The 27,226-nt window shown below is 45.2% G+C and overlaps 2 protein-coding genes across 2 annotated transcripts in view; one reads left to right on the forward strand and one right to left on the reverse strand.

Annotated features, from left to right (window-relative positions):
• Nucleotides 1-3,169: 3,169 nt before the first annotated feature.
• GTPBP2 (GTP binding protein 2) lies at nucleotides 3,170-11,217 on the forward strand. Its single transcript, XM_046639322.1, has 12 exons — nucleotides 3,170-3,444; nucleotides 5,294-5,320; nucleotides 5,606-5,790; nucleotides 6,159-6,267; nucleotides 6,470-6,667; nucleotides 6,963-7,137; nucleotides 7,304-7,523; nucleotides 7,963-8,098; nucleotides 8,237-8,295; nucleotides 8,916-9,087; nucleotides 9,540-9,704; nucleotides 9,940-11,217. Exons 1-12 carry the CDS (start codon nucleotides 3,256-3,258, stop codon nucleotides 10,114-10,116), a joined length of 1,812 nt encoding a protein of 603 aa, XP_046495278.1. The 5' UTR covers nucleotides 3,170-3,255; the 3' UTR covers nucleotides 10,117-11,217.
• Nucleotides 11,218-13,594: 2,377 nt separating this feature from the next.
• POLH (DNA polymerase eta) overlaps nucleotides 13,595-27,226 on the reverse strand; it is a 29,857-nt gene continuing 16,225 nt past the window's right edge. The window contains exons 5-11 of the mRNA XM_046639321.1: nucleotides 25,994-26,163; nucleotides 24,116-24,219; nucleotides 22,299-22,418; nucleotides 21,288-21,411; nucleotides 20,685-20,750; nucleotides 17,418-17,587; nucleotides 13,595-15,662 (exon numbers count right to left, since the gene is read on the reverse strand). Coding sequence (XP_046495277.1) covers nucleotides 14,765-15,662; nucleotides 17,418-17,587; nucleotides 20,685-20,750; nucleotides 21,288-21,411; nucleotides 22,299-22,418; nucleotides 24,116-24,219; nucleotides 25,994-26,163 — 1,652 coding nt within the window. The 3' untranslated portion in view covers nucleotides 13,595-14,764. The remainder of the gene's footprint in view (nucleotides 15,663-17,417; nucleotides 17,588-20,684; nucleotides 20,751-21,287; nucleotides 21,412-22,298; nucleotides 22,419-24,115; nucleotides 24,220-25,993; nucleotides 26,164-27,226) is intronic.

Consider the following 27,226-nt stretch of genomic DNA (forward strand, 5'->3'; position numbering starts at 1 on the left):
ATGAGCAGAGAGAAGAACCTGGGGAGGAGACTGAGGAGTAGCCCCAGAAGTATAAAGAGAAATAGACACATGGCCCAGGGGCGGGGGTGGCGGGGGAGGATGGAATAAACAAGTGTCAGGTCATGGAGGCCAAGAAAAGGGTGTGTTTCAGGAAGTGGGGACCAAAGATAAAAACATACTATAAAAGTACAACGATTAAAATACTGTTAAAAACCAAAATTCAACAAAGAAAATCTGAAGATCTAATTGGCTTTATTAAATGATTCATGAATCAGGCAGCATCTCATCTAGTAAGCCGAGAGATATTCTAAGGACTTATAGAAAATGGAAGGTTTTTATAGGAAGAAGGGTAGGGCAAGGAAATTATTAGTAAAAGAGAAAAAAATGACTTTTTGGGGCCAGGGCATCTTCTCTTTGGGGGGGGGCGGGGGGGGGGGATTAGCTAGGATTTTATCATGCAGATTGCCTCTCCTTCCTGGGGGTAGGGGGTAGGAATGGAGAGTGCCCTGTGACAGACTACCTCATTGGTACTAACCAGAAAATTTCAGACTGGTTGCTTATGGTTATATTTCAGGGGAAGGTTGAAACTGCAGTTAGGTTAGGTTAGGTTAGGTTAGTGAGTATTAAATCTAGGTTTGGTATCACAGGTTTTAGCACAAGTGATGCCATTTTGGGTCTGTGGTTTTTCTCTTTAACAATACTGTGGTACTGGCTCAGAAATAAACAAACAAATAATAAAACAGAAAAAAATCCAGAAATTTAGATCTTTAGTATACAATGAGGGTGACTTTTCAAAGCAAAGAACTTGAGACAACTCTCTATCTATCCATTTAGAAGAAAAAAAAAGTCAAATTAATTCCTACCACACATCTTACATAAAGGTAAATTCCAAATGGATTAAAGATCTAAACACAAAAATAAACCTCAAAACTCCTAGAAGAAAATATTGAGGGATAATTCATAATCAAGGAGTGGTTTTAGCCTAGGCATGACACAAAACCAAGAAAGTATAAAGAGAAAGATCGCTAAGTCTGAGTTTAAAACTTATGTAAATGTACTATACACATAGAATAAATGACTAATTACATACCATGAAAAATGTTTGTGTGTGTGTGTGTGTGTATACATATCCCACAGTCAACCACCTCATAAGTAACACCTTTAGGAAACTAAACACAAATACCACATTCCATTTCCCAGGACCCTGATCTTCCCCTGGACAGACATCCATGTTTCAGCCTACTCCCCTGCCAGCCTCCACTCCTGTCTGTGGTAAGCCAAGTTGTTCAAGAATGGGATATCAGAATGGGTTATCCCCTCCTATCTCTTCAAAGAAGTTCTTCACTTAGGAGACAAGGGGATTGGGATGGAAGAAGTGAAATTGTGTGTTGAGTTGGTTGAAAGGTCCATGAAGATGAGAGGACAAGCGTTATCAGGCAAGTGCAGCAGGCCCTGGTTATCAAGAGAGACCAGAGCTGGTGGTGGTGAGAATGTTGGGGGAATGGTCTTAACTCTCCCTTCCAATCCCCATGCTTCTTGAGATCTCTCACTGAGTTCTTCAGTCTCAGCCTCAAAGCAGCAGTTTCCCTGGCGGAACTGTGCCCCTTGTTGGGTTGACCTCTGCGGCATAACCTTTATTTAGATGAACAGGGTTCAGAAAAGAGAAGTCACATATGCTTTCAACCACTGAAGACCACATAATTGGCTGGGTCTGCTAGGCCCCTTTTGCAGATTTTGGTCCTTCTGCTCCCACTGCTTTGGAGAGTTATGCCATATGGACAGCAACTACATGATCTACAGCAACCTGCCTCTCTCCTTGTGGTCTTAGGGGAAAGCCATGGACTCTACCAGGTCTGAACCCCTGAAAGGATCACCAGAGGTAAGCCACTGTTGCTGCTTCTAGTTTTCCAGGGAAAACTGAGGTCTGGAGGGAAGGGCTGTTTTATTTCTTGGCTGTGTGAGAGCATGTCGCTGTTTGCGAAGAGAGGAAGTGGACATATGGTGAGTGGTGAATCATGAGACAGCCACGGGGGCTGGTAATTGAACCCTGGCGTCCTGACTCCCAGCCCAGCAACACTAACTGCTTCTCCACTCTGCCTTTTTAGTGTCTTGTACCCTGGTTTAGGTCGCTGAGTGTGTTTACTCTTTGCTGACTAGCAAGAGCCCTAAAGAGCAAGAGAGATGGCTTAGCAGGAAAGTTTAAAGTCAGTACTGTATTCCCCTGGGGCCCTTGGCCAAGTTTCTATTCCCAACCACTTCCCCCGCCCTCGCAATGGCTGACGTAACCCGAGCCCCAGCCCCGCCCCAAGTAGGGGCCAGGCCCCTCCTACAGCTCTGACTGTTTTAAAACCAAACTCGGTTCTCCCGGATTGGTTCTGCATCAAAACAAAGAGGAGGGGTAATACTCGCTGCGGGCATCCTTGTAGCCCTCAGGCAGCGAGGCTGGTTTATGGGTTCGGGCCTCATGTCGGGGCCACCGGAGTGTCTCCGGCTACTAAAACCAGCCCCCGGAGGGTGCCAACCTGGTAATAAAGCAGTGACTACTGTGTAAAGGTGGCATAATCATCGCAACAATAACAGCCGTAATTAGGCTAACCACCATCCGCCTTCGCTCTGGCATTCGCCCTGACTCACCCCGACGGCACGCCAGCTGTCAGGGAAGAAACTGAGGCAGGGGCGGAGCGAGCAGGGTGGCGGGACCTGTAGTCCTGAATTTTGCAGCTCTCCTGGTTCAAAACCTGTAGTCTGAGATCGCGCTAAGGGGCCGCACCTAGGAGCGTACAAAAAGCTTGATTCTGATGTAAACCTTCCGCCTCCTGTGACTGCGCCACCCCCACGCCGCGGGGCTCTGAAATTCCCCGAGGCCCTAGGAAAAGACCTGCTCGGAGCGTGGAGACGGGGAACCAGACTACAGCTCCATTAGGCCTTTGCGCGCAAAGGTGCGCCGCTTGCCTACGTCCCGAAGCCCCGCGCGGCATGTTTCGCCGCGATGCCTCCTGGGAGTTGTAGGGCGGTGGCGAGCTCTTCTGCGGGAGGTCCCCGGCTTGAGGACTCTATATCCCTTGGTGCCCCGCGGCTATTTCTGACGCGAGCCGGGGGCCGAGGAGGGCGGGGGCGTGGTCTGCACAGGGCCCCACCCCGCTCTCCTCTGGCTGGCCCGACGCGGCGGTGGCAGTAGGGGCGGCGGCAGTGGCAGCGGCTGCGGTGGTGGTGGCGGGGGGGAGGGGCCGGGCGGGGGGCTGGCGGCAGCGGCGGATGGACTCGCGGGTATCGGAGCTGTTCGGCGGCTGCTGCCGGCCCGGAGGGGGCCCGGCCGTGGGCGGAACCCTCAAGGCTAGGGGCGCCGGCGGCGGCAGCAGTGGCTGCGGGGGCCCGAAGGGGAAGAAGAAGAACGGAAGGAACAGAGGGGCCAAAGCCAACAATCCTCCGTACCTGCCCCCCGAGGTGAGCACTTGAGAAGTGGCGGGGTGAGAGGAAACCACTCCTTCCGGTCCGGGGACTCCAGGAAGGCGGGACAGAGAGAATTAATACCCCCTTCCGGTGTCAAGACCCCCGGGGAGAGGAGAACCACTCCTTCCGGTCCCAGGACCCCAGGAGGAGGGACAGGGGATGACCTCCTTTCTGGTGTCGAGACCCCAGGAGGAAGAATGGGGAGGGTCCCCCCCCCATTCTGATCTGGATAACTCCAGGAGGAGAAGTGGGGAAAGGGGATCCCACCCACATCCACTTGGGAAGGGCTGAGGAGAATGCCCCGGCCCCCTCCCTGTGCTGCAACGGGAGAAGGCAGACTGCATCCTGGGACGAGGAGGCAGAGTTTTCTAAACTTGTTCCATAAGGAGGAGGAGAGTGCTCGAGGAAAAGAGCAATATGTTCCGTCTCTATCCTTGAGTACACACACATACACACACGTATACACAAAACCAGACAACAGTCAGACTTGGTCCTCCTGCCCTTTGCCTGTCCTATGAGGAAGTGGGGACAGCCTCCACATACCTCTTTCATTTATCCCTAAGGCAGAGAATAATTGCTGTTTTGTCCCTCTTTGGAAAGGAGGACCCAGGGGAAGAGCCTAAACCAGTGGTTATCAAACTTTAGCATGTATCAGAATCACCGGGATTGCTGCCCCACACCTAGAATTTCTGATTCAGTAGGTCAGAGGTGGGCCTGATAATGTGCATTTCCTACAAGTTCCCAGGTGATGCTAGTGCTGCTGGTCCTAGAACCACACTTTGAGAATCATCGGCTTAGCCCATCATCCTTGTACCACTTTTCTGAAGCCATCCACCCTAATTATTCATCTCCAGCAAAATGATAAAGGAAGTCTCTGTGGATGGAAAAATATCTCCGTTATATTCCATGAGGCGGAGATTATGGGTGAAGACCTGTTAGAGCCTAGGAGTCAAGAGGGCCGTGAAGAGTTGGAATGATGACAGGAACAGAAGAAGAAAAATAAAATGGCCAGGGAGGAGGAGTGCAGAAATGCAGATCGGGCAGAACAAGCAAATCTCTTACCCCTTTGCACCCAAGAGGGGAAGGTTCAGGCAACAGGATGCTTCTTTGTTGCGTCACCTGATATAAGGAAGAGGTAGAGGAGATTGTGGGGTGGATTCAGGATTTCACCTCATCTGAGGCATGAGGGTTAGGGACATGAGGTAAAAGCCACACTGAGTCTGGTTTGTGGAGTTTGCCCCCTTCCTTACATTTTCTGAGTACCGTCTTTTCATCTCAGCTCCAACTTTGGAGCCCTGTGCCTCTCTCACCTGGGCTCCTCTCTCCTTGGGCTTGTAGTGACCAGTGCTCAGCTCACCCTTTGGCCCTGGTCCAGAACCTCTTGCAGCCTCTTGCATCTTACTCTTGATGACATCAGCTAAGAGGGGTGGGCAGGAAGGAAATGGTGTCTCCCAGACCAATGGCAGAGAATGGCCTCAGCAGCCTAGACACAGAAGAGACGTAGACTTCTGGGGACAGCAGTTTGAGGCCCTGGGGAGAAGGAAAGGGTGATCTTGCGTCTAGGAAGTATGTGCTGCCAGTGATGAAAGAAAGGGAGGGTTCAGGGTTCTGTTCCTGGCTTAGATGGGTGACTCACTATGTTCTTAGACCTTTCCTTCAGAGAGGTCACACTGGGGCTGAGTAGAGGGCTTGTCTGCCAGTGACCTTTTGCAGGCACCTGCCTAAGCAGGTGCAGCTGAGGCCTTCTGCTCTCTCAAGTTAGCTGCCTGGGCCCCATGGAGAATCGGGGAAGTAGGGGTTGGGTCTGGATGGTGTGTGGTAAAACTGCTCCGTTTCTTTTCAGGCTGAAGATGGAAACATCGAATATAAAGTGAGTCTTAGGTTGGGGAGAGTCAGGTTGTCCTTGCTGTGTGGGATGATTTCTCTGAGATGCTGCTAACTTCATGATCTGTAGCAATTTAGGGATGTGGTTCAGGGTGAGGGCTCCATACCTTATTCTGTTGGAGGGGGACTCACTGTTGGAGGGGGTGAGGGATGAGGGAGTTTACGTGGGAAGGGAAGACCCTGGGCTTGGGCAGCAGGACAGGTGGGGAGCATGTGGGTGTAGGAGGAGCACCTCTGATTTCACCTTCTCGTGATACCTCACCTGCCTAAGCTGAAGCTGGTGAATCCATCCCAGTACCGCTTTGAGCACCTGGTGACACAGATGAAGTGGCGGCTCCAGGAGGGCCGCGGTGAGGCTGTCTACCAGATTGGGGTAGAGGACAATGGGCTGCTGGTGGGGCTGGCTGAGGAGGAGATGCGGGCCTCCCTCAAGACCCTGCACCGGATGGCAGAGAAGTATGTTCCTCTCCCCGCTCCCCTCCCTTCTCCCTTACCTGACTCTGGGGAGGACCCTCACCTTCCTGGTCACCTAGGGCCTGAGGGGCCAAGGAGGGACTTTCCTTCTACTGCCTTCTCTTGACAAAGGGTTAGTGTTCTGGGCTCCTCCTCATTGGACCTAGGCTTTTTTACTCCTTGATTTGAGTTTGGCTGGTTGGTTTAAAGGGAGCTATGGATGTGGGATAGATTGGAGGGTGTTAGGAAGCAAAGTAAGGTGTTGGGAGCTCTGTGGGAGGTGTGGGAAGGCCATTGGTCCAGAGCCAAAATGGAAAGGGGTGGAGTGGAATGGCAGGTGAGATGTGGCACCTGTGGCCTTGCTGTGACAGGGTTGGGGCAGACATCACTGTTCTCCGGGAGCGAGAAGTAGATTATGACAGCGACGTGCCCCGGAAGATCACTGAGGTGCTGGTGCGAAAGGTCCCTGACAACCAACAGGTGAGCACAGACCCTTCCCTGCCTCTAACGCCCGTGCTCCCCAGGAGGGCCCTGTGGTGGCATGCTCTCCCCTGGCCTGGGATCCTGGGGATGGATGTCCAGTTCATCATTTGGTCCCCAGGGAGTGTCACTACCCTTGACCCAACCTTCAGTGGAAAGAGGTGAGGGAGTGGAGCCCTTATGTCTGGCAATTCATCCACAGTTCTTAGACCTCCGTGTGGCCGTCCTGGGGAATGTGGACTCAGGGAAGTCGACTCTGCTTGGAGTCCTGACCCAGGGAGAGCTGGACAATGGGCGGGGCCGGGCTCGACTCAACCTTTTCCGCCACCTGCATGAGATTCAGTCTGGCCGAACCTCCAGCATCAGCTTCGAGATCCTGGGCTTTAACAGCAAGGGAGAGGTGCATGCATCAACGGGACCCAGTGGGACCGGACTCTGAGGATGGGATGGTGTGGTGAAGGAGAGTCCGAGGGCAGAGTGTGGAGACTTTTTGCAGTAGCGTAGATGAAGGCCCTGAGGGCACTGAATGAGCTCTGGCCTCCTTAGAAAACAAATGGGGAATCAACTGAATTGAATCGGAAATGGGGCTCAGGGTTATGAGTTAGGGTCACCCAGGGACTGGTTTAGGTCCTGGCGACTCTTGAAGGGTTGGGGAGGCTGGCAGGGGGCACTGAGAGCCCTGGGCTCTGGGCCAGGTGGTGAATTACAGTGACTCACGGACCGCAGAAGAGATCTGTGAGAGCAGCTCCAAGATGATCACCTTCATCGACCTGGCAGGCCACCACAAGTACCTACACACCACCATCTTTGGCCTCACCTCATACTGTCCCGACTGTGCCCTGCTCCTCGTCAGTGCTAACACTGGGATTGGTACGAGGCATTGGGACAGGGATGGGGCTGGAGGGGGTTGCTCACTCTGTCCTACCCTGGGCTTCCTCAAATCTGGGAGCCAGACGAACTCTCCTCTTGGCTCCCTTGCCTCCTTCCCACATTCTCACTCTTCTCTCCTGCTGCCTGCCTGCCTTCTCTGAGGCAGCCGGCACCACAAGGGAACATCTGGGGCTGGCCCTGGCCCTGAAAGTGCCCTTCTTCATCGTGGTCAGCAAGGTGGACCTGTGTGCCAAGACCACAGTGGAGAGGACGGTACGGCAGCTAGAGCGGGTCCTCAAGCAGCCTGGCTGCCACAAGGTCCCCATGCTGGTCACCTCCGAGGATGATGCTGTCACTGCTGCCCAGCAGTTTGCCCAGTCCCCCAAGTAAGCCTTTCTCACCCAGAGCCCTGATCCACAGGGAAGGCTGCCACAGGGCCCAGGAGTGTGGCTTCCCCCCCAGAACCAGACCAGTTCTGGCTCAGTTCCGTGGTTTTTCAGGTTAGGATTGTGAGAGAGAGTCTTTGCTAAAGGGCTTGGCCCTTCTCCCAAGCCAGCCTGGAGCTTTGCTGATGCCTGAGACCCTGGAGATGAAGTGCTGTGCCAGGCGTTTGCCATCTCCCTTGGGCTTTGGGATCGGCTTCATGTGCCGCGTTCCTTGGCTGGCTGGCAGAGAGAGGGCCAAGAGCTCCTGAGACAGTTAGCAGATAGGAGAGAAGGGCCCCTAACCACCCAGAGAGCAGTTCACGTTTCCTCACATGTGGCTCTAGCCCCTGCTTCCTGTTAGAACTTTCCTCAACTGTTCATTGCATGCCTCCCTCTACAGTGTCACCCCTATCTTCACACTGTCCAGCGTGTCTGGAGAGAGTCTGGACCTACTCAAAGTCTTTCTGAATATTCTGCCGCCACTCACCAATAGCAAAGAGCAGGAGGAACTCATGCAGCAGCTCACAGAGTTCCAGGTAATTGGCCGCCTGAACCGGCAGTGAGCTGGGGAACTGGGAGGGACTAATTCTGCCTGAGCCCTGAATCTGTTGAGAGATTTTGGGACCTGTCAACCTTGCTTGGCTGGCCATTGAGAGAATCTTCTTTGGCTTCAGGTGGATGAAATCTACACAGTACCAGAGGTGGGGACAGTTGTTGGAGGGACACTTTCCAGGTGAATTGCCTTGCTTGCTACCCACCCACTCAGCCCTCACATATCCATGCAGTCACTTGAAGACATCGGGGCCCAAAGGAGCCCCTGGAGTTGAAGAGGGCCCATCAAAAAGATGTGCTTGTTTCCAGATTGGGCTTTCACTATCCAGGGAGCTAGAGAAAGCTAGTCCATTGGCTTATGAGGGAGGAAACACTATTGCTGCTTTCTGGGAATTTCCAGGCCTCTGAGAGAGAAGTGTGGGTCTTGGGCCCCAGGAAAAAAACTAGAATGTATTCAACTGACTTCATCTCCAAGTAGGGACATGAGAGCTCCCTTAAGACTTTCCAAAGCAGAGGATGAAACCCAAGGGGATAACTTGCTCATTCAGGGATCAGGTGTCCAGTGTCAAACCAGCAGTTACCTCTTTGCCAGCTGTCAGTGCCTTTCCTGGTATTAGCTGTCAGAGTCTGCACTCTGGACTGGGGTGAGGCAGTCATCTCCCCTCCCTCCAAGTCAGAGTTTAGGGTCTCTTTTCCCCACTTGAGAGATTCAACCTTAGAAAGAAGGAGTGCTCTGGGTGATCGTAGCAAAGGAGGAAGAGGGCTAGGCTCACACTGTGCCACCTGCCTTCTGGGCTGCAGTGGGATTTGCCGTGAGGGGGACCAGCTGGTGGTGGGCCCCACGGATGATGGCTGCTTCCTGGAGCTGAGAGTATGCAGCATCCAGCGCAACCGCTCTGCCTGTCGTGTGCTTCGAGCTGGTCAGGCTGCCACATTGGCCCTCGGGGAATTTGACCGTGCACTCCTTCGCAAGGTAAGGTGGGAGGGTGGGTTGGAGAGGGAACACAAAGAGAAGTGCCTGGGAGACTGGCTATGTGAATGAGAAGCACCTGTCTCAGGTGCTTCAGAGGAACTCAAAGGAAACATGGTCTCTAACCCAAGAAGCTGGTTACACAGACTATCCATGCATGAAAATGCTTGGAATACTCATAAAGTTCAGATCGCTAAATATGAATGACTGTGGTGCAATCTGAGTGTCCTGGAGCCTAAAAATACAAAGCATTTGAAGAGTTAGAGGACATGGGAGGTGGGTAATGATGGGTTCCCTCTAAGAGGAGAGTTTTGAATATTGTCTTCTGAGGTCTTTGCATTTATAGTCCTAGAGAAAGAGAAAATTCAGAAGCTGTAAAGGCTGTGGGCTGGCTGGAGAGGGAGAGACTAATGCGAGGTCTGCCGTTTCTGGGTCTGAGGGCTTTGCCTCCCCAGGGCATGGTGATGGTGAGCCCTGAGATGAATCCCACCATCTGCTCAGTGTTCGAGGCAGAAATAGTCCTGCTGTTCCACGCCACCACCTTCCGGCGAGGCTTCCAGGTGACAGTACACGTGGGCAACGTACGTCAGACGGCAGTGGTGGAAAAGATCCATGCCAAGGTGAGAGGGACCCAGCCATACCCCCGTTTTCTAGGGAAAAATCAGAACTCTCCTGCTTCCAGAAAGGAAGGAGGTCTGACCTTAGACTTAGAGAATTCCCTGATCCCACAAAGGGAACAAAGCCCCACGTAGGGTGGGTATAAGCCTGATAGGCCCCTGAGGGTGGAGAGCCAAAGCTGGTAGAGAATGGGACAGGAGGCACTGGCCAGAGCCAGTGACTGCGTATCTGCTGCAGGACAAGCTGCGGACAGGGGAGAAGGCAGTGGTACGTTTCCGTTTCCTGAAACACCCAGAGTACCTGAAGGTGGGTGCCAAGCTGCTGTTCCGGGAGGGTGTCACCAAGGGCATCGGCCATGTCACTGATGTGCAAGCCATTGCAGCAGGAGAGGCCCAGGCCAACATGGGCTTCTGAACTCCTCCAGGCAGGCACAGCTCTATTGCTGTCCCTACAATACATAAGGTGACTTCCGGCTGCCCCATGTTGGCGGCTCTGTGTATTAATAGGCTAGGGAGAGAGGGGTGCTCTCTGCCACTTGCTCCCTGCCACCTTTCTGGAGCAGTACCAAGCTTGGTGTGGCCAGGGAGGGGCAGTCCTGAGGGAGAAGACAGGAGAATTCAGGGCAGTGTTCAGCGGCTTTGTCCACCTGGTTGGCTCATCAACCCGTGCAACCCCATGGCCTGTCCACTGGAAGGAGCTGACTGTTGCCACCTCGGCCCCACTGTCAGGACTGGGCATGATTCGCCAGTGTGGTCCCTGCACTTCAGGAATTGTCACAACAACTGGGGGTGGTCCTCGAAAGCACTCCTTTTTCTATACCTCTTCTCAAGGCCATGTAAGTTGCCCATCTCTACCTGACTGTGGACAAAAGACATCTGCTCCTGGCCATCTGGTGGCCCAGGGTCTGAAGAAATGGCACAGCGACAGTTAGTGGCTGTGCTCCTACCCTGTGCTGAGACCTGAGGCCTATTCTTCAGCTTTATCTCTGTTCCCTTCTTCACTCAAGGGCCATTTCCCCAGATTGTCCTCTCATAGGCCCCACAGGTGCTATTTGTTGTGCTGGCCCAGGCGTGGGGCTGCCAAGCGAAGGCTCGGCATACCGAAGGTCAGCTGCATGTCAATCAGTCTTGTCCTCCCCTTTGCAGTGATCTGTTGGTTTTAATGCTGGATCAAACAGTATGTTTTCCTTTCCCAAACTGGTGGTGGCTGGGGACCTGACCCACAGCTCCCCATCCTGCCACCCTCACCCCACTTCCTGCTCCCCCGTAAGTCCTCTCTTGTTTTAGTAATTTGCAGTGACCATCCCTTTCCCTCTGTTGCAGGGAACCTGGAGGAAAGGGAAAGATGTTGCCATATTTCTACTTTTTAGGGCATGGACTCCCTCCTTTCCCTTTTTAGTGTCCTGGGTTCCCATGGACTCAGGGATTTGTTGGTTGAGGTTTCTCTGCATATAAATATACATATATATTTAAATACACATATATATATTGTACAGAATAAAAATGTTTTATTGAACACACTTTGCTTATGTTTAAGACACAGGCTCAGCTTCCAGAGCTAGATTCCTCTCCAGGATTAGACAAGTGAAACCCTAACACTGTTGAGCCCTGAATGGGGAAAGAACCCATCTGGCATCTCATTCACTCTTCTTCCTTTCCTCTCCTCCACATGCAGTCAGTGTTCCAGCATTGTGACCAAGTATTCTGGCCTATTTTGCATAGTTCTTTGAGTGAGCAGAATAGAAAATGAAACTGCCACCTTTTCAGCTGAGATGGGAACCACCCTGTACTTGAGTTGGCCACTTGCTAATGGTCACGATGGTAAGGAACCCACTACTGTGCCCTATCGCAAATTTGGAGATTAGCATGCCAGCTACTTAACGAAGAGTGGAATTTAGACATGGTAATCTGGTCCTCACGCTTTTCCTAGCCATGCAAAATAGCCTGAAGTGAGGTTTATATAGCCTAAACTGGCTTCTTGGAGCTCTGAGGGCTACCTAGCCAAACCTTATCCCTTTCCTACTGTTCGCGTTCAGAGTACCTGACTCACGTTTTATGGGTGGAGAAATAGGGCCTAAGGTTAGTCAGTTGGAAAAAGTAGGGTCTGCATTTTGAGTACTGATCCTTACAAAAGAAATTTAATGATAAATGTGGCCCAAGGTCCCATGGGGCATTCTGCCTCCAGGGTATTAAAGTGATAGCTTCCCTGGCACTCGAGCTCAGCTGCTTTTTAAAATATCACTGGTTTAAGTTGCTACTAAGGAGCAAGGGGTTGAAGAACTTTTTCCTGTGTTGGGAACTAAGAGCTGTTTACTTCCTTCTGTACAGTAGTGGTTAAACAGTTATGAGGAAAGGTTCTATTCAACAAAAATGTACTATAGCTTTCACCCAACACTGACTTTTGCATGTCTGTCTGCTGTCCCCTCCACAGGCTTATTGCCAGTATGCTGGGGCAGGGGTGGCATTTCTAAGAAAACAGAAGGTGTGCTGCTGGTATTGTCTTATCAGTTACCCACTAGGCCTGCCCTCCTCCACCCCAACTACCCATCTTGGTCTCTGGATGTCCAATGAAACCAAAGTTTCTCCCACATTACTTTTCTATATGACTCCTTCCAGTAAAGCAAAGTGTTAAAAATTTCTTCAGCTTGATCTGTACAGCACCCAAAGGAGATGATTGCTTCATCTCAGGTTTTTTTTAATGACACATCTCTAGGAGCTAGTGAGCCACTTTGCTACATTAATGGAACATTTGGGAGGATAAAAAGGTATAAGGTTGCCTTCCCCCCCCCCCCAGTAGTATGTACATTTTTATTTTTCCAGTTCTGGTAATCATGTAGAAGTTTTCACTGTATGTTTCATCCAGTGAATATCAAGCACCTATTATGTGCAAGGCACTGTGAAGAATTCTTGCCTTCGAGAAACTACAAATCTAGTAGGGAAAGGGCCATGTGCACAGCAAATGCTGTCTTTTATTAGATATTTAACTGCTACAAAAGTGGAAAATATTTTTGGAGGAAGAAATAATTTCCTGCTAGACCCAGGGGTTTTCAAACGTTCCCCCTTCAAACTAAATACAGACCCCTAATTTACAAATAAGCTTCAAAAGCAGGTGGTTTGTGTACATGTATGGGAGGGGGGATAGGTACACCATTCTCCCTAGCCACTTGCCCCACCACCCCCAGCTCAGTTCATCTTCAGTTGGGTTCTCTGTGTAATTCAAGGTTTCCCATATCAAAAAGCCAAAAAAACTGACTTTCCACATATAAGAGTGAAGGTGAAGAATATAGTACTATAAACATGGACAAGTGCGATAAGCTACAATAATTAATTTAAAACCCTAAGTGAAATATTCACACTTCAATAGGGAAGAGATGAACATGCCAGTGACCCTGAAGGCCCAAGCACTTACCTCTTAAATTTGTACTTCAGCATTTAAGGAAATGTCATTGCCCTCTAGAAACCTGGTCAGCCATTAGTATCTTCTAGATCAGTATTTCTCAAACTCTAAGATACACCCTGGGGGATCTTGTTAATACACAGATTCTGATTCAGTAGGGCTGGGGGTGAGGCTGAGACTATTTCTAACAAGTTCCTTGCTGATGCTGATGCTCCTTAAAATCACACTTGGAGTAGCAAGGTTCTAGAGATGATCTAGTTCTGATCATGACTTATCCAATCTAAACAGTTCCTGAACTGGCCCAGTAACACCACCATTCTACATTAGAACAAAATGCAAGAGGTAGAAGGGCTAGTGGCTAAAATTGTGGCTATAGAGCCAGCCCTGATGGCCTAGTGGTTAAAGTTTGGTGCTCTCACCGCTTCGGTGGCCTGGGTTCACTTCAGTCCCAGAACCACACCACCCATCTGTCAGTTGCCATGCTGCAGCGTGGCTCACATGGAAGAAGCAGAACAACTTACCACTAGGATGTACAACCACGTACTGGGGCTTTGGGGAGGAAAAAAGAAAAGAGGAAGATTGGCAACAGATGTTAGCTCAGGCAAAAAAAAAGTTTATCTAAAATTGTGGCTATAATAGAGTTTACATGTATGAAATTCAGTATTTATTGAGTAGCTTTTTAAAATAAACAATAGGCCCAAGGTAGAGTCACTTGTACCCAGGACAGCAAAGCAAGACTTAATTGCAGTTTCAGCCCCTGCCAGGAATGTGACCTTAAACCAATCAGTCTGGAAGTTCCTGATCAACACTAGTGAGGTAATCTGCCTGATAAGACCCTGCCACCCTTTCCCCAAAGAAAGGTGACTGGTGACCTTGCCTGAAACAATCCTTTCTTTTCTTTTGCTAATAACTTTCTTGTCCAACCCAGTTTCTGCCTATAAATATCTTGCTTTTTGTACAACTCCTCTGAGCCCTTTCTATTTACTAGATGGGATGCTGCCCAATTCATGAATGTTGAATAAAACCAATTAGATCTTTAAGTTTACTGTCGAATTTTTGTTCATTGACAAGCTTCTGTATACAGAGCCCTGCCCTAAACTAATTATCCCTTTAGGGTTTCAAGTCTTTACCTCACATTCTCAAACCTCGAATTTTGGTCAAGGCATTATCTGAACTGCCCCTGTCACAGAGCTATAGGAAAAAAAAATTTTTTAATATTTTTTTACTCAGTTCCTTTTCAGTGCCAACTTTAAGCTACCTACTTTAAATACATCATTCTTAATCTTCAATAATCCGTAAGGTATTTTCTCAATTTTACAGATGAGAAGTGAGGAAAGTGACCTCCACAAGGCAGAGCCAGGTTTGAAACCACATCTCTTAGGCTCCAAGGCCTACACATTTTTTACTATATGATGCTGCCTCCCTAGACTCCAACGATTAAAAACTCAAAGCAGTTATATCTCTGGAAGAAGAATTTTACATCTCTATCAGCAACATTTGAATCCATGCCTGTGAAGAGATGGGAGCCTTAACTCAGCATCTAGCTGGATTACTTTTCTTACTAAAAATTTCATAAAGTTAGGAATTTCCTTGAGAATTGAACATATTTCCATCTCCTAGGTTACAGATAAAATATTAAAACCCCGTAGCAAGCCTGAGGGCAGCACTAGTGTGTTAATGGCTTAAAAAATGATTCCAGTGTCTTCATGCCCTCAGGCCTGGGGCGTTTACTACTGGAAGCTGAAGGGCTCTTGGGATTTCTTTTGTTTTGAGGAGAACTGGCAGAAACAGCCCGGGGGTTTGAGGAGGAATAGGGCTGCAAAAAGGATTTCTGCAACTCCAATGCAAAATGATAGTCCGAGTGTTCTGGCATCTCCCACACAGGTACCAGAGAGCCACATTTCTCACAGGGCAGTTGGTCCTCAGCAGCCAGGAGACTTGGGGTGGTAGTTGCCTTCTGAGCCACCTCCAGAGCAGACTTGGAAGTTAAAGAAGCAAGCTGGCTTGGGCTCTTCTGGGTCAAATCCATCTCTGTAAGAGTTGCTCTGGAGGATCCTAGCTTCACCGCCTCTTCACAGACAGGGACACAATCAGGATGTTCTATTGGAAAATCATTTGGTAACTCTTTAGGGCTGCATTGTGGATTTTGTGGAGGGAAGAAAGCTGAAGGATCATTAAGCAGTTTCTGCTTTAAAAGCAGGCTTTTCTGCTTAAAGAAGGGCTTAGTTCCTGTAGCATGACTGGTTTGGAAAGGTAATGATGGCTTGGATGGTGAATCGCCCATGGGGTCCTGGGTAGTGGCAGTAAGAGGTGAAAGTGAAGGTTCTTTGACTTTCTGCTTTTCTGCAGCTTTTTGGAAGAATGATTCCAAGGAAGTAGTTGCTTTCTTGGTGGCCGTCACTCCTGGGCCACTTCCTTGGGTTTTAGCTTCTGAACTGGTAATTGGCACCTTTGGCACTAAACTTGGGTCATTGCTCAAGAAGTTGGTGATGTCTGTGCAAGATGAAGGAGTAGAGGCAGAGAACTTGGTAGCAGAGAGGAAAAGCATTGTGAGGGGAGGGGACCTGTATAGAAAGTAAAGGAACAAGATTAGCACCAGGTCACAGATTCAGTTTGTATTTACATTTGACTGGGATTCTGGTTCTGCCACAAGAGGAAGTTATTACTGCAGTGGTTCTCAAACTTTAGGGTGTATCAGATTAATCAGATTCAGTAGACCTGGGATGGGTAGAGTATCTGCCTTTCTAACAAGTTCCTAGGTAATGCTGATGTTGCTGGTCTAGAATCACACCTTGAGAACCCTGACTTGATGAACACCTGCTCAGTCAGACATGTGTAAGTCGGAGCCCCCGACAGCTAGGTATTATTTTCAAAAGATACTGCTGAAGAGCTGCTGTAATTCAGGGTTGGGGCAAGAAATTTTATTCAGGGCAACAAAAAAGCTTTAGAATATTTAGACTAGAAAGACTCTTGAAAAATTCTCTTACCCATTCTCCTGTTTTTAAAGAGGGTACCACCTAACCCTAACTCTAACAGACTCTCAGCTCTGGAATTTCTAGAGAATGAAATTCCACAACTGCTTTTGGTTACCTATGCTAGTCTCAGAAACGTTTCAAGAAATTCGTGTCATAAAGTTCCTCATTATGTCTAATTATCTAAATAAATTTTCACAGCTGAATTTCAGAAGATGAAATGTGCTTTTACATACAGATTAGACCCTCGAGGAGGTAAAGAGTAAATGCTATTTTACAATTATTATGATAGTATCTCCCTATCCTCAGTTTCATGCTTTGGGACAGTCTTATAAAATCAGATAATTTTGATGCTTCTCTAGCAATAAGTTTCACACTCTTGGTGAGTAGAATTTGTTATAGTCTGTCAATTTATTAGGTTTTATATGAACATAGTATCACAATTATCACTTGGTTCAGCAAAACTATTCAATATTTGAAAACAAATATACCAGGAAGTAAATATTCTAAGAACAAAGACTCCAACTTTAGAGACCCCGTCATACTGTAGGTCTGTACATGTAATGGTAATGCCACATATTTAGATAAGCAGTAACTTAGGTGGTTAACTGAACTTTTATTTCTATAATCTTTAACACAGACCTATAAACATCCAATTTATCCTTCTCACATAATTCTTTTCCATTGGGAATCTGGAGTACTGTTTTCAGTGTAACAGTCTATGTTAAATAAATAGTTAAAGGATGTCAATACTGAAAATCATTAATATCTAGGCAGTAGGGAACGCACTCCAGTCATATATTTGGTTACTTTTCATGACCACTTGAAGCGAAGTTTATTAATATGATATTTGGTATTATACCATTGGAGCTTACAACTGAGTTGGGATGTTAGAAATTATCAATGAATATAGGTGACTTTCATTATCAAGGAAGATGCTTTTAAGATTCAACAATCAGGTAGTTGAGAAAGAAGTTCCTAGTTCCTAAATGTATTCTTGAAATGCGTTCTGTACTCCCAAGTGCAGGTGGTGTTTGCCCTGACTATAGCAGGGCATATAGCAAATGGATCCAGGCAGGGATAGTATGGTTCACTCTGCCTCTCAAACCTACCAGTGGGAACTGGAATGTACCAAATGCAGCCAAGAAGCTGCAGCTGAGCTGCCTTGTTTCTAGTGTTTTTACTGTGTTCTCTCCCTTAGTGCATGACCATTCCCCTCTGTAATAGTTCCTGCTAGCCAGAGTCACAAAGAACCTAACCCAGCTGGAAAGTTTATACACCCACTAATTTTAGAGCAAGAACAGAGTATAAATCTCTTCTGAGAAGACAAGCTAGAAAGAAACTCACCATTCATTTTGGATTCCTGAAACATTATAGTTCCTGATGACAGCAAATGCATCATGGCTCATTTTGTGAGCATCATAGCAGGTAATAGCACAGCAGCGGCGCAGGCTGCTCAGACGTCTGTCTCCTTGCACACGAAGGCTCACAGCCAACTGGGTGGCCACCCTGTCATTCTGTGGGTGTAAAGGGTTGAGACCAGAACTGAAGTTACCATGAGCATCTAGATTCTATATACTGAACTGCATGAGAGGAAATTAAAAGAATCAGGGTGACAGAATGGTTTGGAAATATTCAAGTTTAATTTAAAATTTAAAAAAGTTTTTGTGCTTTTTCCAGCTGTAAGAAGTAGTTGGAGAAGACATAATAATTTGGATGATGGAATATTAGATTATCTAGGATATTGATAGGTGATGGGAACAGGACAGAAAAAATGAAAATGGACTCTCCTGAATGTTTTTTGTAGCATCCATGCAGGATGATTATAACAAATACCTATAGTACTATATTCTATTTTGTGACTGAAGAAAAGGTTCATGTAAGTAATTGTCTGAAAGGAAGTTCCAAGCTAGGATGTCAAGATTGAGTAGTGGATCTACTCTTTAATCTTCCCTGATGCTCTTATGCTTAATATGAGCAGAAGTTTCCACTAACACCTTCTTACAGCCCATCTATAGAAGACACAGTGTAGTGAGCCCGCCTCTAGAGAGCAAGATTGTTGATTCACTTTTCAGTGAAGTCTAGGCATCGAAATACTGTTGATGCAAAGAAAACTAAGAAATAAATAAAGGTGAAATAAAGGTGAAGGCTAAAATATAAGAAGGTAAAAATTCTACATAGGGGTCCCCTCTAAATCAAAAGACGCTAGTGAGAAGAAATACCCCTAAGGCAAACAAGCCAAGGGCACCAACTATATTTGGGGGTAAAAACATATTTTGTACTTTCGCACATTTTGTAAATACAATTCATACAGATTTGTGTATCTTGAGAGAATACAAATTGGCAACTACAAATGAGTCATTATTGACTAAAACCATTCAACTATAACTAAATGCCTGCTGTGTATCAGACCCTGCCCAGAGATACAGTAGAGAACAAAATTAAGTCCAGGCCCTCATGGATCTTATCTTGTAGTAGGAGCTACAGATAATAAACAAGTAGGCATGTAATAGAAATGACTACAAAGTGCTATGGAAAAAGCAGAGTAAGGCAGAGAGTGATGGAGGCTGCTAATATGATAGGGTACTTGGGGAAAGCCTCTTGGAGAAGGTGAAATTTGAGCAGAGACCTGAATAAAATGAGAGAGCAAATTTTAAGAATAAATGAGCAAAGATTCTCCAGGATGAAGGAATAGCAAGTACAAAAGTGGGAGATTACTTGGTGTTTTAAATAAAAGGGAAGGAGGCCAGTGGAGTGGAGGCTAGAGTGGAGTAAGGGGGAGAGGGTAGGGAGATGAGGTTAGAGAAGTAGCCAGAGCAAATCATATTGGTCACAGAATAAAAGAAAAGAAATCCACACATGACTTAAGTGTGAAAGGAAGCCACTAGATATTTTAAACAGTGAAGTGACTGGATCTTCTATGTCAGAATTCTTTTTGGCATAAGGGCCTTGAAGCTTAAAGAGAGATTAATTTTCAGGGATCCCTTCTGTGTTGCACTCATACAAAGTGGGAAGAAAAGCCCCAGGGGCTTATAAAGAGAGATGAGAAAGGAGCAACACCTCGTGGACAAAGTCAAATAGGCCCATAACACAACTGAGATCATGTCCCTCTTTCTGCTGTCTACCAAAGAACATTCACCACCAATTCGGCTAAAAAGAGGTGAACAGGTAGTTTTGGATGATTCCTGACAGCATACTGTTGACTTGTAGGATTCCCAGGGGTTTCAACAAGAGAGGACACAGCAAACACCAAACAATACCATCAGGAAAGTGAAAAGAAAACCCACAGAATGGGAGGAAATATTTGCAAATTATATATCTGACAAAGGACTTGTACTCGGAATATGTAAATAACTCTTAAAACTCAATAATAAAGAGACAACCCATTTCAAAAATGGGCAAAGGATCTTGACAGACATTTCTCCAAAGAAGGTAAGAAAATGGCCAATAAGCACCTGAAAACCACAATGAGATACCACTTCACACCCACTAGTATGGCTAAAATTTAAAAAGACAATAACAAAGATATAGAGAAGTTAGAACCCTCTTATATTGCTGGAAATGTAAAATCATCCAGCAGTAGTCTGGCAGTTCCTCAAAATGCTAACCATAGAGTTACCATGCAACCCAGCAATTCTACTCTTAGGTATATACCCAAGAGAAATGAAAACGTGTCTACACAAAAATTTGCACATGAATGTTCATGGAAACATTATTCATAATAGCTAAAAAGTGGAAACAACTCAAATATCCATTCACTGATGAATGGATAAACAAAATGTGGTATATCCATACAACAGAATATTATTCAGTTGTAAAAAGGAATAAAGTATTGATACATGCTACAATATGGGTGAATCTTGAAAATATTATGTTAGCTGAAAGATTTCAAGCCAATCACAAAAGGCCACATATTGTATTCCATTTATATGAAACGTCCACAACAGTAAGCCTGTAGAGACAAAAAGCAGACTAGTGGTTGCGTAGGGCTGGGGGAGTAGCTGCTAATGAGTATAGGATTTCTTTTTTGTGTAATGAAAATGTTCTTAAATTGACTGTGGAATAGTTGAGCAACTCTGGAATATACTAAAACTACTGAACTGTGTACTATAAATGGGTGAATTTTATGGTATATAAAATATATATCTAATAAAGTTTAAAAAAAAGGAGAGGATAAAGAAATTAATCATCAGATGTCAAAACTCTGACTTAATACTCTGTCTCTAGAACTGCCAGTACTTCTTTGCCACATGGGCTGTGTTTAAGTCCAATAATTTACAGTCCAATTTCTAAATGTCCTGCTTAATGGCTCGTTACTTTGATGAAGAACCACTGATATTCAGGGTTGCGGAAGGAGTTAGGTAAGAAATCTACAAAAAAGTCGACGCAAATGGTGATGAGGGAGACAGGGGTGGTCAGGTCTTACATTCACAGATGCCGGCTTTCAAAGGTCATGTTGAGTTTTACGGGAATTTTATGGAAAAAGATAAAAGATTTCTTAAAAATTTCCTAGGCTGGTGTCGTTTTGCATCTTTGTTTCTACTTCATAAGGTAAGGAGCAACTGGTATTTAGATCCCAAAGCTCACCCCAGGAAAAAAAGAAGGAAATCTTACCTCATTTCGGTCCTTGATTAGTCTCTCCTCTAGTTCCTGGGCTAACTGCAAAAGCCACCATTGTACCTAAAAAAGTATTGAGATTTTAATGTTTCATTTAAAAAACTCTAGGTTTATCAGAGAACTAGATGGTAGATTTGCTCAGTTCTCCCCTAAGTGGAACTATGCAACAAAGGCTCCCCATAACCAAGGGATCCCCAGTTCATAGAAATCTGCAGTACTCTGACCTGCCCTAGGTCACGATTTTCATTTTATTTCCTGCTGGCATGCCATCAGGCGAATTTCAGGCATGTTCCAGCTCTGAGACAAAAGAAAAGACACAAACTGGAGGCACAATATCCTAGACCTTCCAAGTTTCCACCTACCAAAAAATGAGTAATTCCATTTTGAACTTCAATCAGTTCCATTTTACTTCTCTTTAGATGGAAAAAATAATAATACATCACAAGTTTAGTCAATTTTCAACACAAAAAAAGAACTTCTATTCCCTTCATACTTTACAGCATAAAGGTCCCATCTAATTTATTACACCTTCCACAGCTACCCAAACCTACCCACTAGCCCCTTAAAAGGGGCAGTGTTCTGTTGAGAATGCCTGCCTACCTGTTCCTGGGTTGTCAGGGCCACTTTTGCTGGGAAGTTCTTGCAGCAGCCAATGGATTTGAGTATTTGCCTGGGTTTAACTGGATCATGTTCAATCCCACGGCACATAGCATATAGCCAAGATCTAATAAAAGCAGCAAAAAGGTTTAAGGTGAAAGCAAATGATTATTGTTGAAACAAAACAAAATACCTATATTATACTACCCTTTTATCCCTTTCATGAAAAAGGAAAAATTTGTCCAAAATTAAGTATACCTCACCTCTAACAGAATCCCTAGCCTTCCCAATGAATTCCGGTGCGATATATTGCCAAGGAGGGGGACACCAGTTATGCTTTCTAAAGCCAAGTTATCATTTGTATTTTTTCTAATGTTCAACGAAACTTTTTTTTTTTTTTTGGTGAGGAAGATTGGCCATGAACAAACAACTATTGCCAATCTTCTTCTTTTTTTTCTCCCCAAAGCCCCAGTACATAGTTGTATATCCTAGTTGTAAGTCAGTCTAGTTCTTCTGTGTGGGATGCCGCCACAGCATGGCCTGATGAGCCATATGTGGGTCTGTGGCCAGGATCCAAACTGTCAAACCCTGGGCCTCCGAAGTGGAGCACATGAACTTAGTCACTCGGCCACAGGGCCAGCCCCCATCATTTATATTTTTGGAGAAGCGCCAAGCAAGCCACTGATTCATATCCCCAAGTTTTTTGGTACTTACTAAGCCTAAATACAAGAATTTTAAGGGACTATCAGCATCTTAGTACACATAAATGATGTGTATATCTAAGCTTTAAAGTAACAGTTCCTATTTATCAATCTATTTAGGTACATGGAATAAATATTCCAGGCTGATAGGCCATAGTAATCTAATATTTTAAAGCAAAAAGACGAAAGAAATTACCTTAGGGAACAAACATTAACCTAAAGATAGGTCTAGATTCTCCTAGATGCTTTTGTCTTTATTTGAATTTAGCATCTTCATAAAGCTTGTGATTGAAAAGTATTAGGAATCACTTACCCATTCTTCTCCCCAAAATGACTCTGGAGCTGGGATTCAGTGAACTGGGTCAGTTCACCCATGTATTCTATTCCCAGGATTCCAATGACAGAGGCCCCTAGCTTTCCTCCAAGATTACGGCTAACAAAAAAGGCAAAATTTACAGGTGACATCATAAATATCTAGTTAGCAGCAGACATAGACATTTTGCTTGTGTAAGTAGGTTCAAACAAATGAGAACACGTATTGGTACTGTAGACCATTAATTTTCTAGCTTAAAGCCTAGATGATTCTGGGAATTCAGATACTTTGGGAGTTAGGACCTGGGAAGAAAATTAACAATAGCATAAACAAAACGTTAAAGTCATTGATTAGTTATCAAAGGGCTGGCCCCGTGGTGCAGTGGTTAAGTTTGCACATTCTGCTTTGGCGGCCCAGGGTTCGCCAGTTAGGATCTCAGGTGCAGACCTGCACACTGCTTGTCGGGCCATGCTGTGGCAGGCATCCCACATAAAGTGGAGGAAGATGGGCATGGATGTTGGCTCGGGACCAGTCTTCCTCAGCAAAAAGAGGAGGATTGGTGGTGAATGTTAGCTCAGAGCTAATCTTCCGCAAAAAAAACCCTTTCTTTTCTTTCTTTCTTTTTTTTTGGGGGGGGAAGATTAGCCCTGAGCTAACATCTGCTGCCAATCCTCCTCTTTTTTTGGCTAAGACTGGCTCTGAGCCAACATCCGTGCCTATCTTCCTCCACTTTATATGTGGGACGCCTACCACAGCATGGCTTGCCAAGCAGTGCCACGTCCGCACCCAGGATCCGAACCTGCAAACCCCGGGCTGCCAAAGAAGAACATGCGAACCCAACTGCTGTGCCACTGGGCCAGCCCCCACAAAAAACCCTTTCAATTCTATAGGATCTACTGTCCTATTTAGGGATTAAAATTCCAATCCCAAAACAAATCCCTTTCACAGCTAAAACCTTTTTATTTAAGAACATACTCAAAATTCTTCAGCTTGGCCTTTGAGGCTTCCTATAATCTGTCCTCAGCTTATCTTTTCAGTCCTATTTCCATCACTTATCTTTCTCAATGTGGTCCAGGTAAACTAGTTTGCGTCCCAGTTCACTGAAAATACCTTATAGTTTCCCCCTCTTTGTGTTCAAAACATTCTCCTAATCAGTATTGCTCTTGTATTCTCATCTGACTCTCCAAATTTTACCAAATGTCAAAACAAAACGCCATGCCTTTTTCATAAATCCTTCTCAGATGACTCTCCTCTTCTATGACTTTGGTAACTTTCTGTACAATTGATTTAGCAGCAATTATTCACATTCAGTCTTGAGATAGCACTTTCACTGTTGCTTAGAACTGTTATATCTTGTCCCTTCAACAATATTACAAGCCTTTGTCAAGGACACACAGTGGGTAGGCACAACCTAGTTACTCATTTTATTTGGCTTCTTCTCTCATGCCTGGTTTGGGAGCAAGTCAATAGCCCTGAACACCTTGATATGATATTAGACAAAAGAAAAGAAGGAAAATTCCTATTTATTTTATTAACAGACTTGAATAAAAGATCTAGAGGGAAATTAAACATATAGCTAAAAATCACTTCATTTTTTAAAATTTAGGATTAAGTATCTTCCACACATAATCCAGAATTGAAGGTCCATTAAGAAAGAAATCTCAGTGTGTTTTTCAAAATTTTCTGTGTTATTTCCCTCCTACCTCCCTGGTACCTATTTTCCCTGGCTCCAATCTTTCATAAGGAACAGAAGAAACTATAAAGAGTGCGTTCACCAAGTACATGAGTGAAATGTAAGGTGCTCCCTGAATACTTACATTTTGCTAATAGGCATTTGGCTGAAGAGCTGTGGGACTGACCCATGTGAGATCAGGGTCTGGTGGTTGGGCTTGTTTAGTCCACAGGCCAGTTTCGCCAGGACCTGGAGCATGGAAAGTGTAAAAACCTCATTACTGTCAACTCCACTCACACAGAGAGTTGGTGAATATGAACACACACATACACAGGCACAGCTTAAGGGCTGTAACTAATGGTTTCCATATTAAAAACAAAAATAAAACCAGAAACTCAAGACATCTCTAAACCTTGGTGTCCCACAACATCCTCAGTGGAAAACATGACCCACTATCATTATTCTCATTGTTCTTTCCACATCTTCCATTCTCGGTTTTCCTTTGGTAGTTTTTTCCACCCCCATCTATTCCTTAAGGTTCTCCCACTTCAAGAGGGTAAACTGAGAAGCTGCAGAAGAAACTTAAGTAAGATGGGTAAAACAAGTTTGTTTTACCCTGCCCCATTTATTTACATTTCTTGATTAATGGTTAGTCCATTTTGAGTCCCAGATTTAATACAGATTACCATAATTTATATCTATGATAGAAATTAGGCTCAAAATCATCTTCTAATAGCAAACATCTTATAAACAAGACTTCAAAAGGAAAAAACGTAAATCCTTGTGAATTCTTTTCAACGAATAAGGTACTTTAGTGGTATCATTTCACAAATTATAATTGGTAGGAAAAGCATAAAATCATCCTTTAAATTCATTGGAAAGATTTTCTAAACTTGTACTAGGCAACACTTCATCTGGTTTAAATTACTACATTGGGGCTTTTGTTTCTTCTCCCTCCACCCAACCAGAAAAAACCCCCACAAAACTCTGCCAGGTAGTTGGGCAACTTTCCACCTATTGGAGGAAGGGGGAGAAGGTGGTAACCTGGGATAATCAGCCACTGCCCAATTATTGGGCCTAGTCAGAAGGGGATGACGATCCCAGGCCCTCACTGCACTTGAGTCAGGAAACCAGTTATTCTGCCCCTGGTTTATTGAGAATTGTCTGTATTCCCTACGTCAAAAGAGTGGTCCACATTAATAAAATTTTGCTATTCTATTTCTCTTATTGCTCTCATTAGAGAAGTGGAAATGGGCAAAAGCATAAAACACTCAGGCAACTCCACATAAGAAATGAGATAAACTAGAATATTCAGCAAGTGAAAGGAAAAGAAACAGATTCATACGTAAGATTCAAAGACTAACCTCCTCCTTTCTACAGACAGTTCAATCACTAAGGAAATACTTGGGATGCAACTATAACATTTCCTGCAAATTTTCAGCCTGCTTCTTAGGAAAGTACATGTTCAACGCTGATTCCCGTCTTAGAGAATTTTTGTTGTTAGTGCCAATTCTGACTCCTAGCAACCCTGTGGACAGCAGAGTGGAACCCTGCCCAGTCTTTTTTCACCATCCTCTCACCCTTCCAGGGCTGTATCAGACAATGCTTCACTGCTATTCATAGGGCTTTCATGGCTGATCTTTTCATAAGTGGGTGGTTAGGTCATTCTTGTCTGTCTCTGCTGAAACCTATCCACCATGGGTGATCCTGCTGGTGTTTGAAATATTGGTGGCATAGCTTTCAGCATCACAGCCACACACAGTATGACAGTACGACAACCAACAGATGGGTGATGTGGTTCCCTGACCAGGAAAAGAATCCAGGCCATGGAGGTGACAGCACCACTAGACCACCAGGGCTGGCTCATTAAAGAATTACTTAGGCTTTTTTTTGTTCAACATGAATTTTAAAAGAGAAACCCATTTCAAAGTATATCTGTAACGATTTAAATGTCCCACTCACATCTATCTTGCTGTATTTAACTACAGGTATCTGTTTCTCTTTAAAATCTTTTAGCCTTTACCTTATTGTGTGAAATTCCAGCTGAACACTGCAAACCAGTCTGCCTCTCTATGGCTGCTCTCATTTCCTCCACAATCACTGCTCCCACGGTGAGCTGCAGGTCTGGAGAGGTGGTGTTATCAGTTTGAAGAGAATCAAGCCATTGAAATAAGCCTTGTTTTCGCATCTCCTCTGAAAAAGTTGAGAGGTCACGTTTAGACACTTTTTTAAATCAGGATTTTATGTGTGTAATCTAATGCAGAAATGCTTAGATTTCAGGTACTCTAGATATATAGGTTTTCACAAAAAATGGCAACCCTTTTACAAAACTACCCAGTACTCACAAGAGAGAGCAATTTCTCCATACCAATTACAGCAGCCTTAGCTTCAGCACAGGCTGAACCTTATAGTTCTAATATGCAACAAATATTTTGTATTATCTTTCGTGAGCAATGATTTAAAAGTACATCTGTTTTCTCTCTCCAGTTCTCTTGAACATTCTTCCTCCAACTTCCCCTTGTACATCCCCAAGAATTCTATTATGTTATTCAATTAGAAAATATTCAGAACTAATTCATGTTTCAATATAAACTTGTTAGTATTTCTATATTTTTAGAGGCTAGTTCCAGTTGAGTAGCTTAAAATCCAATCAGAGGCACTAGAAGATTTATTCTCCTGAAAAGCTATTTAAATTAGAGGTAGCTTTGGCCTCAGAACCTTGAAAATATCTTATCAATTTAGAACTAGTCACAATTTTGAAGAAGCATACAAAAATGATTATATAGCAAGAGAGTTAGGTACATAGGAAATAGAGACATGCTGGTTTAAAGAGGCAGTAATGAAGTAGGAACAAGGCAAGAAAATACACTCAAAGTATCTTGGCGAGGTAGAGCGAAGGTTCACATATATAGAGAAGAGGAGGAAGAAGAGCACACAGAAGGAAATATCTTCCAACTATCGATCACTCCTGCTTCTCTCCTTTGCTGCTCTGTCTTCCTCCTCTAAGACCCTAACTGTAAACACTGAGCAACACTCTCCTCTTCTTTGTATATATGCTTTTTTCTCTTGGTGAACTGGTACTGGTTTATGTTTAGTTTGTTTATGCTGAGTACATGCAAATCTTTTTTTTTTTTTTTAGGAAGATTAGCCCTGAGCTAACTACTGCCAATCCTGCTCTTTTTGCTGAGGAAGACCAGCCTCAGCTGAGCTAACATCCATACTTTATACGTGGGACGCCTGCCACAGCAGGGCTTTT

This window comes from Equus quagga, chromosome 15 (genome assembly GCF_021613505.1).
Source record: "Equus quagga isolate Etosha38 chromosome 15, UCLA_HA_Equagga_1.0, whole genome shotgun sequence".
Taxonomy (NCBI): Eukaryota; Metazoa; Chordata; class Mammalia; order Perissodactyla; family Equidae; genus Equus; species Equus quagga.